The sequence below is a fragment of the Callorhinchus milii genome, unplaced genomic scaffold (assembly GCF_018977255.1).
Source record: "Callorhinchus milii isolate IMCB2004 unplaced genomic scaffold, IMCB_Cmil_1.0 Scaffold29, whole genome shotgun sequence".
Taxonomy (NCBI): Eukaryota; Metazoa; Chordata; class Chondrichthyes; order Chimaeriformes; family Callorhinchidae; genus Callorhinchus; species Callorhinchus milii.
In genome coordinates, this window is record NW_024704770.1 from 1,944,938 (window position 1) to 1,958,708 (window position 13,771).

Here is a 13,771-nt window from a genome sequence, read left to right on the forward strand (position 1 = left end):
AACAACAACTTGCATTTAATTATACAACGTCCCTTCAAGTGGTAGTCGGTAATGTCGGGGCAAGGAATTATTGTTCAGGTTTTAATAAGAATAAAATAGATCGATACAACACGTTTGCGGCAGAAAATAGTACAGAATCAGTACAGAGTACTGGTAAACTCTCTCAGTAAATACAATACACAGTGAATGCGATGCACGTCTGCACTCACGCAACGCCGTTCACGTCAGGAGGACGTTCCGACGGGTCCGAGGGCGGAGGAGGGAATATTCTTCGCATTATTATTCGGGGAATCGTCCCGAAGGGAGATTGACCCGGAGGGGATTCACAGTAGGGACATCAATCAGGGTTTGTCCTCGTCCCTCACGCAATCGGTTGACCGCTACGCAAACCTGTGCGACCTGTGCGATCGGGTTGTGCGCTTCGAGGGCCGAAACGAGACCGCAGCGCAGAAGCACCGGGCGCCGGGTCCCGGCGGAGATTCGACACGGTCCGACCTGGTCCTCAGTTCGTCTTCCGTCGCCCTCTCAAAATCCGGGAACTGTCGAGAAGCTGCTCTTCTCCTGGCGGGGAGTGGGGAGGGGGTGGGGTGGGTGGGGGGGGGATCGAAGGGAGAGATTCGAAGGTGATCATCGTGATAATAATCCCCGCGCGCCTCCGAGACGTCTCGAACGGCCGCGGAGTGAGCGAGCGAGCAACTTTATTCATTTATCAGTTATCAGCCCCGCCAACACCTCCCCCCCCCACCCCACCCACCCCCCCCCCCCCTCCTCCCCTCCCGCCCCACCCGAGAGGGTCTGCGCCCTGCGCCGCGGGCGGAGGTCAGAGAGACCGGCAGGAAACGCGCGGCTCGTCAACGTTACGGAGGGCTCTCACCTGCAGAGAAAACAGGGGCATGAAACTGGTCGTGGCTTCCGAACGCGCCCCTCGCGCTCCGCACACCGTAAGGCACCACTTGCGATATTCCTCACGTATCTGTCCCAACGGCAAAATGAATTCGCGATCAATTCACGGATTCCCCTCATATATATATGTATATATATATAATATAATCGCATATATATATGTATATATATAATAATAATCATCATCATCATCATCATCATCCCTCGCATTTGACCCGGCGCCTTCTCGCGTGTCTTCCAGACGCCGCAAAGCGCTTCGCGGGAACGCGCCGTCAAGCGCCGGGGGGGGGGGGGGGGGGCCCCGGCCACTTCCTCGCCGACGGCCCGCGGATCGAGCCGCCGAGTTGTTGTCGTCGTCGTTGTTTTTTTTGGGGGGTGGGGGGGGGATTATTAACCCCCGGAAAAGCGATCGGCCGATCGACAGCCGACTGCTGAATAAACAGAGGCGTGCGTGTGCGCGCGTGCGAGTGCGTGTGCGTGCGTGTGCGCGTGCGTGTGCGGTAAGGAAACTTGACCAATATTTCGCCCCCCCCCCCACCCGCCACCCCACCCCGACCCGCCCGGGAATCGAACCCTGGACAGAGGGTCCGCGGTACCTGTTTGTTGAGGAGGCAGTGCAGGACGAAGATGAACGCGCCCTGGAGGCTGTTGACCGCGGTGAAGATGTACGCCATCGCAATGGTGTCTTTGTGGAAGTGGAAGATCCCGAGGATCCACGTGCACCCGAGGAGGCAGAGCTGAGCGATGGCCGTCACCGTAAACAACCTGACGGCGGCGGCAATGAGCAAACGGTAACGCCGCGCGTGCGGGCGCGCGCGTGGGAGTGCGTGCTCGCGCGCGTGTGGGAGTGTGTGCTCGCGCGCGTGTGAGTGTGTGTGCGCGCGTGTGTGTGCGCGCGTTTGTGTGTGTGCTCGCGCGCGTGTGAGTGTGCGTGCGGGCGCGTGTGAGTGTGTGCGTGTGTGCGCGCGTGCGTTTGTGAGTGTGCGTGCGCGCGTGTGTGAGTGTGTGCGTGTGTGTGCGTGTGTGCATGTGTGTGCGCGCGCGCGTGTGTGAGTGCGCGTGCATGTGTGTGTGTGCGCGCGTGTGAGTGTGTGCGCGCATGTGAGTGCGCGCGCGCGCACGAGTGTGTGCGTGTGCGTGCGTGTGAGTGTGTGCATATGTGTGTGCGCGTGCATGCGTGTGAGTGTGTGCATATGTGTGTGCGCGTGCGTGTGAGTGTGTGCGTGTGTGTGAGTGCACGTGGGCGCGTGTGCGTGTACACGCTATTCCGCCCGCACACTACTCAAGTCAATTCGCTCGAGGGGTATCGGCTGTGATCGCTCGAAGGCGCTGGATCGACGGCAAAGATTATTATCATTAATATTATTATTATTAATAACTAATCATGTCTAGTTGTGGTGTTCCCGTAGCTCGGGGGTGGGGGGGTAGGGGTGGGGAGGGGTTTAAAGCCCTCGCCTCACACGCCAGAGGACCCGGGTTCGATTCCCGGGCGGGTCAGGTCGAAATATTGGGCAAGTTTCCTTACTACGGCTATTATTAATAATAATAATAATAATAATAATAACAATAAACGCGGGGAATTTGCCCGAAGGTGTCAGCCCCGCGATCAAGACGGGTGCGACTCACCTGAGTTTCTTGAGCTTGGGCTTCTCCCGCTGAACGCTGGGCATCTTCCGCGCGAGTTGGCACACGGTCACGGCATAAAACATCAGGTTAACCTGGAATCAGCGGAGAAGGACAATTACCCGGCGATGGTTTTTTTTTTTTTTCCCTTCCGGTCGATGTCGCCGCCGCCGCCGCCGCCGCCGACTCTAACTCCCCGCGCGGTCGCGCCGCCGAAGGGGAGAAGCGCTCCGCGGGGGGGTCGGCCGCCGAGCGCAGTGACCGCGGGTTTTTGTGGGGCCGGTTCGCTTGCGTGTGGGGGGCGGGGGGGGGGGGGGGGGTGATAGAGAGAGAGAGAGAGAGAGAGAGATGGATGGGGGGGGGGGGAGAGGGAGAGGAACTTCCTTCTCTTTTCCGACAGCGCTGAGGGAGATCTTTTAACGTCCGCCCCGAACAGGGCGCTGACGGTGGGGGTGGGTGGGGTGGGGTGGGGGAGCGGGTGAGGCTTGAGGTCTCATTCCTGAAGGAGGAGAGGGGGAGAGAGGGAGGGAAGGAGGGGGTGTGAGTGAGACGGAGGGAACTGCGCGATGGGAGATCCAGAGGGTGGGTGGGCAGAGAGAGCGAGAGAGGAGAGAGAGAGAGAGAGAGCGAGAGGCGACGGCTCGAGCCAGGGCGGGAAATGTGACCCCGTTATTGATCTGCGGGCACTTCCGTCGCGGAAAGCGGAGGCGGAACGGGGTCACGGGGTCCCTCAGACGCCCCCGACCGAGAGGTCTGCGGACGCCCTACTTCCCGTGAGTTCGCAGACACAGAGAGAGAGAGAGAGAGAGGAAGGCAGAGGCGATGGAAACAGATCGCATGCGTGTTCAATTGGGTCAGTGTGTCAATCCGGCTCCGACTCTCAACCGCGCGCTCTCTCTCTCTCTCTCTCTCTCTCTCTCTCTCTCGCTTTCGAGTCAGAAGTCGTGGGTTTAAAGCCTCGCCAGATGCTCACTGCACAGCTGTGTGGTTGGAAACGTGTCTGAACATTCGACTCGTAAATACTGGGTAGACAGCGGAGGGCTTTATTCTGTCTCTAACCCTGACCTGGGGGTGCGGACGCACAGTGTAGAGGGAGCGTTACTGTGTGTCTAACCCTGACCTGGGGGTGCGGACGCACAGTGTAGAGGGAGCGTTACTGTGTGTCTCTAACCCTGACCTGGGAGTGTGGGACGCACAGTGTAGAGGGACCGTTTACTGTGTCTCTAACCCTGACGCTGGAGTGTGGGACGCACAGTGTAGAGGAGCTTTACTGTGTCTCTAACCCTGACCTGGGAGTGTGGACGCACAGTGTAGAGGAGCTTTACTGTGTCTCTAACCCTGACCTGGGAGTGTGGACGCACAGTGTAGAGGGAGCGTTACTGTGTCTCTAACCCTGACCTGGGAGTGCGGACGCACAGTGTAGAGGGAGCGTTACTGTGTGTCTCTAACCCCGACCTGGGAGTGCGGACGCACAGTGTAGAGGGAGCGTTACTGTGTGTCTCTAACCCTGACCTGGGAGTGTGGACGCACAGTGTAGAGGGACCTTTACTGTGTCTCTAACCCTGACCTGGGAGTGTGGACGCACAGTGTTGAGGAGCTTTACTGTGTCTCTAACCCTGACCTGGGAGTGTGGACGCACAGTGTAGAGGGAGCGTTACTGTGTCTCTAACCCTGACCTGGGAGTGCGGACGCACAGTGTAGAGGGAGCGTTACTGTGTGTCTCTAACCCTGACCTGCGAGTGCGGACGCACAGTGTAGAGGGAGCGTTACTGTGTGTCTCTAACCCTGACCTGGGAGTGTGGAGTGTAGAGGGAGCTTTACTGTGTGTTAACCCGCACAGTGTAGAGGGAGCGTTACTGTGTGTCTCTAACCCCGACCTGGGAGTGTAGAGGGAGCTTTATTCGGTCTCTAAACTCTGCTGGAGCTACCCCGGGAGTGTCTGGAGAGAGAGAGAGAGAGAGAGAGAGAGAGATTTACTCTGTCTCCTGTCCAGGAATTGTACGAAGCTGGAGATCGCATACGTCGAATCCTACAGGGACAGAAGGAGGCCATTCAGCCCTTCGTGCCTGTGTCAGCCACCGACCAGTTTCCTCCCCACCCCCCTACACCCCCCCCACCCCCACCCCCCCCCCACCCCACCAGCTCTTTCCCCCATAGTCTTCCTTTTTTTGAGTCCCTATCCAATTCCCTTCCGAAAAAAACAACCGTCAAATCTGCTCCCACCGCCCTTTCGGGCAGTGCTTTCCGAGACACGCCGACAGACGCCGCGTGCGCGTGCGTGTGCGTGTGCGTCCATGCGTGTGAGAAGGGGGGTGGGGGCGGGCCCCCGCGAGACCGTTATTGCTCAATTCTTACCACCGTGATTGCGCACACCGGCCCCAGGAAACTCCACAGGAAATCTTTCTTCAACGTCAACCAACAACTGGAACCAGAAGGTAAACGGTGATAAAAAAGGGGGGGAAAAAAAAAGACTTTTTAACGATAGGTTACAGAAAAAATTCACCAAATACTATAATAATAATAATAATAACAATACTGATGATAATGATAATAATCCTTGCATTTGTGTGTCTGTGCGTGTCTGTGGTACGTGTGTGTCTGTGCGTGTGTGTGCGTGTGTGTGTGTGCGTGTGTGTGTGTGCGCGCGCGCGTATTAAGGAAACTTACCCAAAGTTTCGCCCTGACCTGCCTGGGAAGTCGAACCCAGGTGTCTCGCTCGCTCACTCGCTCACTCGCTCGCGAGACAAGGGCTCTAACCACTGAGCGGACAGGTCTCCGCCGCTAATAATAACCCGCGCGCTATTAATGCACGCGGTGTAAAAACCGAGACAGTTATACCACGGTCAACAAAACACACCCAAGTCGGAAATAAACAGAAGTGGCTGGAAACGCACGGCGAGTCAGACAGCGTCTCCGGAGGGAGAGGAGAACGCGCCGCCCGACCTCGGCGCCTCCGCAGGCACTTCCGTTTCTGTTTCATACTTCCCATAATCGCAGGCGCCACTGGGACAGCGAACAAGACCGCTCAGGTGCGGTCGGACAACGCACCTGGCGAGCAGGATGCCGTCAGCCCTCCTCCTCCCGCGGCGCGGAACCGACTTAGGAAGAAGCTCGAGCGTATGAGTGATGGTTTAAAAAAAAACGTCACGGATTCATATGCAGAGCGGCCGTGCCTTCGGTCTGGACGGCTGACCGTCGCCGAACAGCACCCGCAAACCGAACGGCCTCCCAACCGAAATAGCCCCAATGATACATTATCCTTATCGTTCACATATCACTAATATGTTACACGTTGTTATTAATAATAATAATAATAATAATAATAATATTCCTTGCATTTGATAGAGCGCTTTTCACGTCGGGAGGACGTCCCGAAGCGCTTCACGGAACACACTGTAAAGTGAATTGACTGTATATTTGTGGGCGAACGCGGCGGCCGATTGCGCACAGCAATGTCCCACAAACAGTCGTGGATTGAAAATGACCAATTTATTATTGTTTTTGTTTTTTGGAGGGATTATTATTAGGCTCTGTGTGGAGTAAGGAAACTTGCCCGAGGTTTGGCCCTCTGCCTGGAATTGAACTCAGGTCTCTCACTTGCAAAGCGAGTGCTCTAACCACTGAGCTACAGGACTCCACAAATCTATACTATAAAAAGTATATACTATAAATAGTATATACTATTTATACTAATAAAGACGAAATGTCTGTCTGAGCGCCTCTGTCCGCCAACAACACAAGAACCGACTGATGATTTGTACCTCAGTGGGAAGGGGTCTTGCAAGGGGAGTGCCATGGGCATATTTTTTTTTGGGGGGGGAATCTCCTGTGGGTGATGGGCTATGACCTAAAGAAGCTCGTCACGCAGATATATTCTGCTTGAGGTGTGCACGCAGTGTTTATGGCATGTTAAGTGGTTCGTGAGTGGTATCACGATCCATGTTGGATCCTTTGGTTGCAAGCGTAGCGGCAGCGGAACAACAACAACAACAACAACAGGATTATATTTGTAAAGCGCCTTTCACGTCAGGAGGATGTCCAATATGCTGAACAGTTGGGGATTAGGACCTGAGCGGAGGTGGGGGGTGGGGGGGGTGGGGGGGAATGGGGGTTTGGGATCAGGGAGGGTAGAGTGGAGAGGAGGGTGGCCAAAGGCACGGTCGAAGAGGAGGCAAAGGGGATGTGGGATGGAGGTCCAGAGGCTGATGGCCCGATCGCCGATGGTGGGGCGGGCCGGGCGAGGGACGTGGAGCAGGCCGGGACCTGCTGAGTGGGTGGACGGAGTGGACAAGGTTGATAAGGGGTTAGCAGGTCGCCAGAGGACGCCCAATAAAGAACAGCAATGAGCATTATCGACGTAGGATTATCAGTGCTGTTGATAAATTGGTGTTTTTATGGGGTCCAATAACCCACTCACTATCTTTCGGTTCCGTATCCTTCGCCGTAGACAGCTGCCGAGATGCCTACGATAACCAGGGGCATCCCATAGCCCACGGGCAGCAAGTGCCTCTTGGTCAGGAGATTGACGTTGAAGACTTTGACCACCATGATGTACAGCTGCACCCCCTCCAGCAGCATCCAGGCGAACACCGCCAGGAAGAAGTAGTGGAGAAACCCAGCGATCAGAGCGCAGGCCAACTGAAACAAGAGCAGTCAGCACAGCAAGATTAATAATAATATTAATAATAATAATAATAGTAATAATAACAATAACGTTGGCAGTTGATACGGCGTCTCATCGCGTCCTCGAGACGTCGCAAAGCACTTTGTGGGAATACACTGTGAAGAGGAGTGGCGACTGTGTGTTTTGTTGGCGAAACTCAACGTCAGAATTGGATCGGCCCGACTCAGTCTCTCTCTCTCTCTCTCTCTCTCTCTCTCTCTCTCTCTCGCCTCGGAGTCAGAAGGTTGCGGGTTCAAGCCCCACTTCGGGACTTGGAACGACGACGACAACAACCACCACCACCACCACCACCACCACCACCATTTTACAGTTGTAAAGGACCATTCACGTCGGGAGGACACCCCAAGGCCTTCCTTCGCACAATTAAGAAATAATAATCCTTGCATTTGATACAGCGCCTTATCACATCGTTCGGACGTCTCACAGCGCTTCGCAGGATATACCGTGGAGTGGAGTGACTGTATTTTGTGGGCGAAACGCGGCAGCCAATTGCGTTCCGACTGACTGCTGAGTAAACAGAGGGCGCGCGCGCGTGTGTGTGTCTATGTGTGTGTGTGTTTGTGTGTGTGGTGTGTGTTTTTGTGTGTGTCTGTGTGTGTGTGTGTGTGGTGTGTGGTGTCTATCTGCCTGTGTGTGTATTGTGTGTGTCTATGCGTGTGTGTCTGTGTGTGTGGGTGTGTGTGTGTGTGTGTGTCTGTGTGTGTGCGCGTGTGTGGCGTAAGGAAACTTGCCTGAGGTTTCTCCCCGACCTGACCCGGCCCTCCCGGGAATCGAACCCGGCTCCTGTCGCTTGTTCTAACCATTGGGACTGCAAACCCGGTGGGTGACTCTGTACCTTGTTCCCAGTGCGGGATATCCCTACGGAGAACAGGAGCTCCGCCAGGAGGAGGTTGAGACACAGGTGGATGTGGATGGTGTTTCTTGTGCCTTTAATGGCCCGACAGAAGGTGAAGGTGACGATGGAGACCAACAGACAAACCATGGAGATGCTCAGTCCAATGTAGGACATCAGAGTGAGGTTGAACAGGTGCCAGGGGTCCTTCAGAACAAGAGGAAGAAAGCTCAGTGGGCGATAATAACCCTAACGATAATCCTAATAATAATCCTAATAATAATCCTAATAATAATGCTAACAGTAATCCTAACCATAATCCGAAGAAGAATCCTAATAATGATTTGATTACGAATCCTAATAATAATCTGATGATAATACGACTAAGAATCCTAATGAGAATCCTAAATAATTAATTCTAATAAGAATCCTAATAATAATTCTAATAATCCTAAAAAGAATCCTACTAATAATTCTAATAATAACCCGAATAAGAATCCTAATAATAATCATAATCATCGTAGTCATAATCTTAATAATCCTAATCATAATCCTAATCATAATAATCCTGATCCTAATAATAATCCTAATCCTAATCATAATCCTAATAATAGCCTTCATAATCCTAATCCTAATAAATTATCATCATAATAATCCTAATGATAATAATCCACGTGTTTGATACAGCGCCTCATCACGTCTTCGAGGCGTCTCAAAGCGCTTCACAGGATTTGCCCCGTTCCGCGGTCTGACACGCTCGGAAACCCGCGCCCGTGGCTAAAGAGTTTCCAGCAGCAACAACGACGACAACGACGCCGAGCACTTACACAGCGGGGCAGGGCAGGGCGGCAGAGGGGGGGGGGAAGTGGGGGCAGGACGCTGAGCCGAGAGGGGCGGGGTGGGGGGGGGGGGAGTAGGGTGGGAAGAGGTGACCGTAGGCACAAGGCGAAGGGGGGAAGGTTTTCGGGGGACGTACCCGGATTTCATGTAGAGCCATGAGCACCGCAAAGCTACTGAGGTAGTTGCAGCTACAGGTCGTGTGGGTGGAGTTCTTCTGGACCAGCGAACAACCCTCTGCGGACCAGTCGTTGACGGTGCGGTTCAGGCCGACGCAGACCGTTCGGGCTCCGCCTTCGTCCGCCTGAAACAGCGACGGCGACAACAACAACAACAACAACGACGACAACGATGACGATTCCGTTTTAAACGTCCGATCTCTTCCCGTCGCCGTCGCTTCGAGTCAAGACGGCGCAGAAGGAGGAGGCCATTCGGCCCAGCGAGTCCCGCGCTGGCTCTCGGAGCAGCGAAGTCATTTCAATTCCACCCTCCACCCCCCCACCCCCCCGCACCCACCCACCCTCTCTCACATTGACTATCTCCCTCTTGAAAGCCACAAGACCCTACGCCACAGGGTGTGACACCCAACTCCTCTCTGGGTGAAAGATTCCCTCCTAACTTCCCCTTTGGCTTTTCTGGTGGCGACCTGAGAAGTATCTGACATTTAATCACAGACTCCCCCTATCAGGATCCCCTCCGAACCTTTCTGCCCCTTCCGTTCTCAGGAACTCCAACCCATGTCCCCTCTTGACTCTCTCTCTCTCCCTCTCTCTCTCTCGCGCCTCCTTCAAAGCCCATCTCAAGACCCTCCTCAGTCAACCTCCTACTCCCACCCTCCCTGCTTCCTGATCCCAGGAACAGGCTCGAGGGGAGGGGAGGGGAGGGTGGGTGGGGGGGGGGCTGAATGGCCTCCTCCTGCTCCTATGATAATAGTAATAACAATCCTCGCGGTCGATATCGCGCCTCGAGGCGTCTTCGAGACGTCTCAGAGGGTCTCTATGGTTCTGTGTCGCCCAGGCCCGGGGTTAGACGCTGACCTTTCCGGTTCGGAACGTGATGTTGATGGGTTCGACGAGGGGTCCCGGGTTGCCTTTGGTCCACGTGGTGGTCACCACGTCCGAGATCAGCTTCAGACCCTCGTCGCTGCCGAGGGCACCTTCTCCCGCGCCCTCGCCCGCCCAGAAGGAGCCGTTGAGTAGAGAATAGGCGATGAACGCCACCCCTACCATACCTGCGCAGGACAGGGGTGGGGGAGAGAGAGAGATAGAGAGATAGAGAGAGAGAGAGAGAGAGAGAGAACCTCGATCAGTCCTCGTGCTAATATAATAACAATAATCCCTACATTCGACACAGCTCCTGATCGCATGGTCCAGACAACAACGACAACTGCCATTTATATAACGGCTCCCACCCAGGGGCGGTGTCTCGAAGCGCCGCGCGGAATATACTGCAGATACACCGCCGACCGCGTGCCTCGTGGGCGAAGCGGGGCCACCCGATTGCGCCCAGCGACGTCCCCACGACCGGCCGTGGGGGATTGCGGGCGCCAAATTATTTCAGAAAGACGTTATTAGCCCCGGAAAAAGCTCACTGCTGGAAAACGGAGGGGCCGTGTGCGTGTGCGTGTGCGTGTGCGCGTGCGTGTGTGTGTGTGTCTGTGTGTCTGGTGTGTGTGTGTGGCTGTGTGTCTGTGCGTGTGGAGCTGTGTGTGTGGGTGTGTGTGTGTGTGCCTTTGTGGGTGTGTGTGTGGGTGTGTGTGTGGCTGTGTGTGTGGGTGTATGTGTCTTTGTGTGTGTGTGTCTGGTGTGTGTGTCTGTGTGGCTGTGTGTGTGTGACTGTGTGTGTGTGTATGTGTCTGTGTGGCTGTGTGTGTGTGTGTCTGTGTGACTGTGTGTGTTTGGCTCTGTGTGTGTGTGTGTCTGTCTGGTGTGTGTGTGTGTCTGTCTGTGTGTGTGTGTGTGTGTGTGTGCGTGTGTCTGTATGTGTGGCAGTGTGTGTGTGTGTGTGTCTGTGTGGCTGTGTGTGTGGCTGTGTCTGTGTGACTGTGTGTGTTTGGCTCTGTGTGTGTGTGTGTGTCTGTATGTGTGGCAGTGTGTGTGTGTGCGCGTGTCTGTGTGTGTGTGTCTGTGTGTGTGTGTGTGTCTGTATGTGTGGCAGTGTGTGTGTGCGTGTCTGTCTGTGTGTGTGTCTGTGTCTGTGTGTGTGTGTGTGTGTGTGTCTGTGTGTGTGTATGTGTCTGTATGTGTAGCAGTGTGTGTGTGCTGTGTCTGTGTGTGTGTGTGCGTGTGTCTGTGTGCGAGAGCGAGCGAGAGAGAGAGAGCGAGAGACACAGAGAAACTTTTTTTTCAACAGAGAGGTCTCACATCCCCCTGAACAGGCGGAACCGAGCTACACGGCCGCGGGGCCGCGTGGTTTTTATTTTTTTACCCGTGTCGTTGTCCGCCGCGACCGCTCTCCAGTCGAGATCCAATTGGTTCCCGTTCGCGGACAGCGTCGTCCGAGTTCCCTCCGTCAGGTTATTCCGCCGCACGGTTTGCATTTCAACCTCTGTAACCGCAGCAAATCGAGCGAAGACATTCCTCGGCGTCTCAAGACGTCTCGTGTTTTTGCGGGGGGTGGCGGGGGGGGTTGGGGTGGGGTGGGGAGTGGGGGGGGGGCAGGGGTGAGGGCCGAGGAGGAGCGATGGCGCAGTTGGTGGAAGAGGAGAGACTTGAAGGAGTTTGGTGACTTATTCCTCGAGGGACGGTCCTGGTGCTTTGCGCTCTCCAATCCCCCACCCCCCCAAACCCCAAACCCCACCCCACCCCACCACCACCCTCCCCCTACCCCCGCGCCCCGCGCCCCCCCCCATCCCACGTGCGGGTTACCTATATTGTCGAAGCTCACGGTCTTCTTCTCGAGGTGGGACAGGTTCGAGGCGGCGGCGGAGACCGAATTCTCCACCGTTCGAAGGGACATCACGAACAGATTCATCCTCTCCCGCCTCCCCACGCTGTCCAGCAGCGAGCGGTCGGCGAGCAGCTGATTCGCGAACGCCGTGACGTTCTGCGGACATCGGACGGCCGGAATCATAATAACACGACGGGAATAATTCCGGCCGTTCGAGACGGCGCCTCGTCTCGTCTTCGAGACCTCACAAAACAGGCGCTCGGTGGGACACGCCGGCGAGGGAGTGACTGTATTTTGCGGGCGAAAGGAAGGGGGAGGGGGGGGGAAGAGGGACTATTACCTTCCCCACCACCCCCCCCCGCCAATCGACTACCCTGGCCCTCTGCGGGCAAGGCTGGCAACTCATTCGGGCAGAGCCAAGGGCTTGAAGAGAGGCGAGGGAGTGGGGCGAGGCGATGTGGGAATGTGGGATGGGTTCGAAAAGGGGGGGGGCGGGGGGTGTGTGGACGTGGAGGAGGCCAGAGGCTGTGGGGGGTGGGTGTGGGTGTCAGTAATGTTTCAGACGGGGGTGAGGGAGCAAGTCCACGGAGGTCTTTGAAGGTGAGGGCGAGGAATTCGACCGGTTTCCCTCTGGGGGAATGGGGAGCCAATGGATCCGGGCGAGGGGGTGGGGGGGGGGGGAGAGGGGAAGAATGGGGGGGTGGGGGGGAATGATGGGGTCACGGAGTCATTGAGTGTCTGACTTGCCTTCAAATTCTGGTCGAAATCGAAACTCTGTCCCGCCCGCAGCTTTCGACACGGATCTTTCTCCTCGAAGGAGGCGATGACAGAGCAGTAGGCGCTGTCGGATGTGGCACTCGTGACCGAACCCTGTAACAACAACAACAACAACATCATCAATGTGTTATCTCCACGATGAGGGAGGGAGGGAGGGAGGGGGAGACATGGTTGAAGAGGAAGGTCTTCGGTTGTGCTCTGAAAGCGGGAGGGGGGGGAGGAGGAGGGGGGGGGGTTGCGAGGAGGAGGGATTGAGGGAGAGGGCTCCAAAGTTTCGGGGCAGAGGGCTACCAAATAAGACCGCCATCTTACAATAATAACCCTCATTTCCCTCGTCTTCTTCTTCGAGACGTCTCAAAAGCGCTTCCCAGGATGTACCGTAAAGTGTGGTGACTGTGTATTGCGTGGGTGAAACGCGGCAGCCAATTGCGCCCCGCGACGTCCCCCACCATTGGATTGAGTGACCAAATAATTTTTTCCTCTATGATCAAACGCAAGGATTGTATTATTATTATTATTAATATTATTATTATCTCTGGGGGACGTCTGCTTACCTAATTCCGGAGGGTATTAGGCACAGGTTGGCGAGAGCCAAGGCTCGGTGGGGTGGGGTGGGAGGCGGTTGGGGGGCGGGGGGGGAGTCCAGAAAGTACGTTGGGGGACGTCGTTAGTAAGTTAGGGCTTTGGCTGTGGGGTTAACAGGAGCTGAGAGGGAGGAGGGTCGAGGAGGTTGAGGAAGAGGGTCTTGAGAGGGGCTTTGAAGGAGGCGACGGAGGCGGAGAGGGGGTGGGGAGGGGGGGGTGTGGGGGCGAGGCGTGGGGGATATGGGATGGAGTTCCAAGGAGGGCAGAAAGGGAAAGGTTACCGGAGATGTTCCGGTCTCCGCTGACGGCGCTGTACACTCGGGAATCTCCATCGGGAGACATTCGAATTCCGTCGGAGCTAAAAAAAAAAAAAGAGATGAATTACTCGGGTCAAAGCTTTCCAGTGGTTCTCACCCCTCGATTCGATCCCCCCCCCAACCCCCCGAACCGAGGAGGTCTGCAGCTCAGCGGCTGTCGGGGCTCTCGTCTCGGAGGCGAACGTGACCCGGGTTTGGTTCCCCAGGCGAAACCTTGGGCACGTTTCCGTGCTCCACACGCGCACACGCGTGCGCACACGCGCGCACACGCCTCAGTTTGCCCAGCAGTAAGTAGGAGCCCCAGTTGCTAATCGATTGGGCGAGG

At 55.8% G+C, this 13,771-nt stretch overlaps 1 protein-coding gene across 1 annotated transcript; it reads right to left on the reverse strand.

Moving 5' to 3' along the window:
* Positions 1-456: 456 nt before the first annotated feature.
* LOC103173946 (adhesion G protein-coupled receptor E5-like) lies at positions 457-9,355 on the reverse strand. The gene is made up of 9 exons (XM_042344625.1): positions 9,251-9,355; positions 9,019-9,183; positions 8,046-8,249; positions 6,944-7,164; positions 4,882-4,948; positions 2,530-2,621; positions 1,500-1,668; positions 875-973; positions 457-561 (listed from the first exon to the last, which is right to left on the reverse strand). Exons 1-9 carry the CDS (start codon positions 9,353-9,355, stop codon positions 526-528), a joined length of 1,158 nt encoding a protein of 385 aa, XP_042200559.1. The 3' UTR covers positions 457-525.
* Positions 9,356-13,771: the final 4,416 nt, after the last annotated feature.

Excerpts from the sequence above, each read along its gene's own strand:
- LOC103173946 (XM_042344625.1), bottom strand. The coding sequence starts at position 9,355 with ATGACTTCGCTGCTCCGAGAGCCAGCGCGGGACTCGCTGGGCCGAATG. Across the intron at positions 1,669-2,529 it reads CCCAAGCTCAAGAAACTCAG|GTTGTTTACGGTGACGGCCA; the intron begins GTGAGTCGCACC and ends CGCCGCCGTCAG. Across the intron at positions 974-1,499 it reads ACTGCCTCCTCAACAAACAG|ATACGTGAGGAATATCGCAA; the intron begins GTACCGCGGACC and ends CCGTTGGGACAG.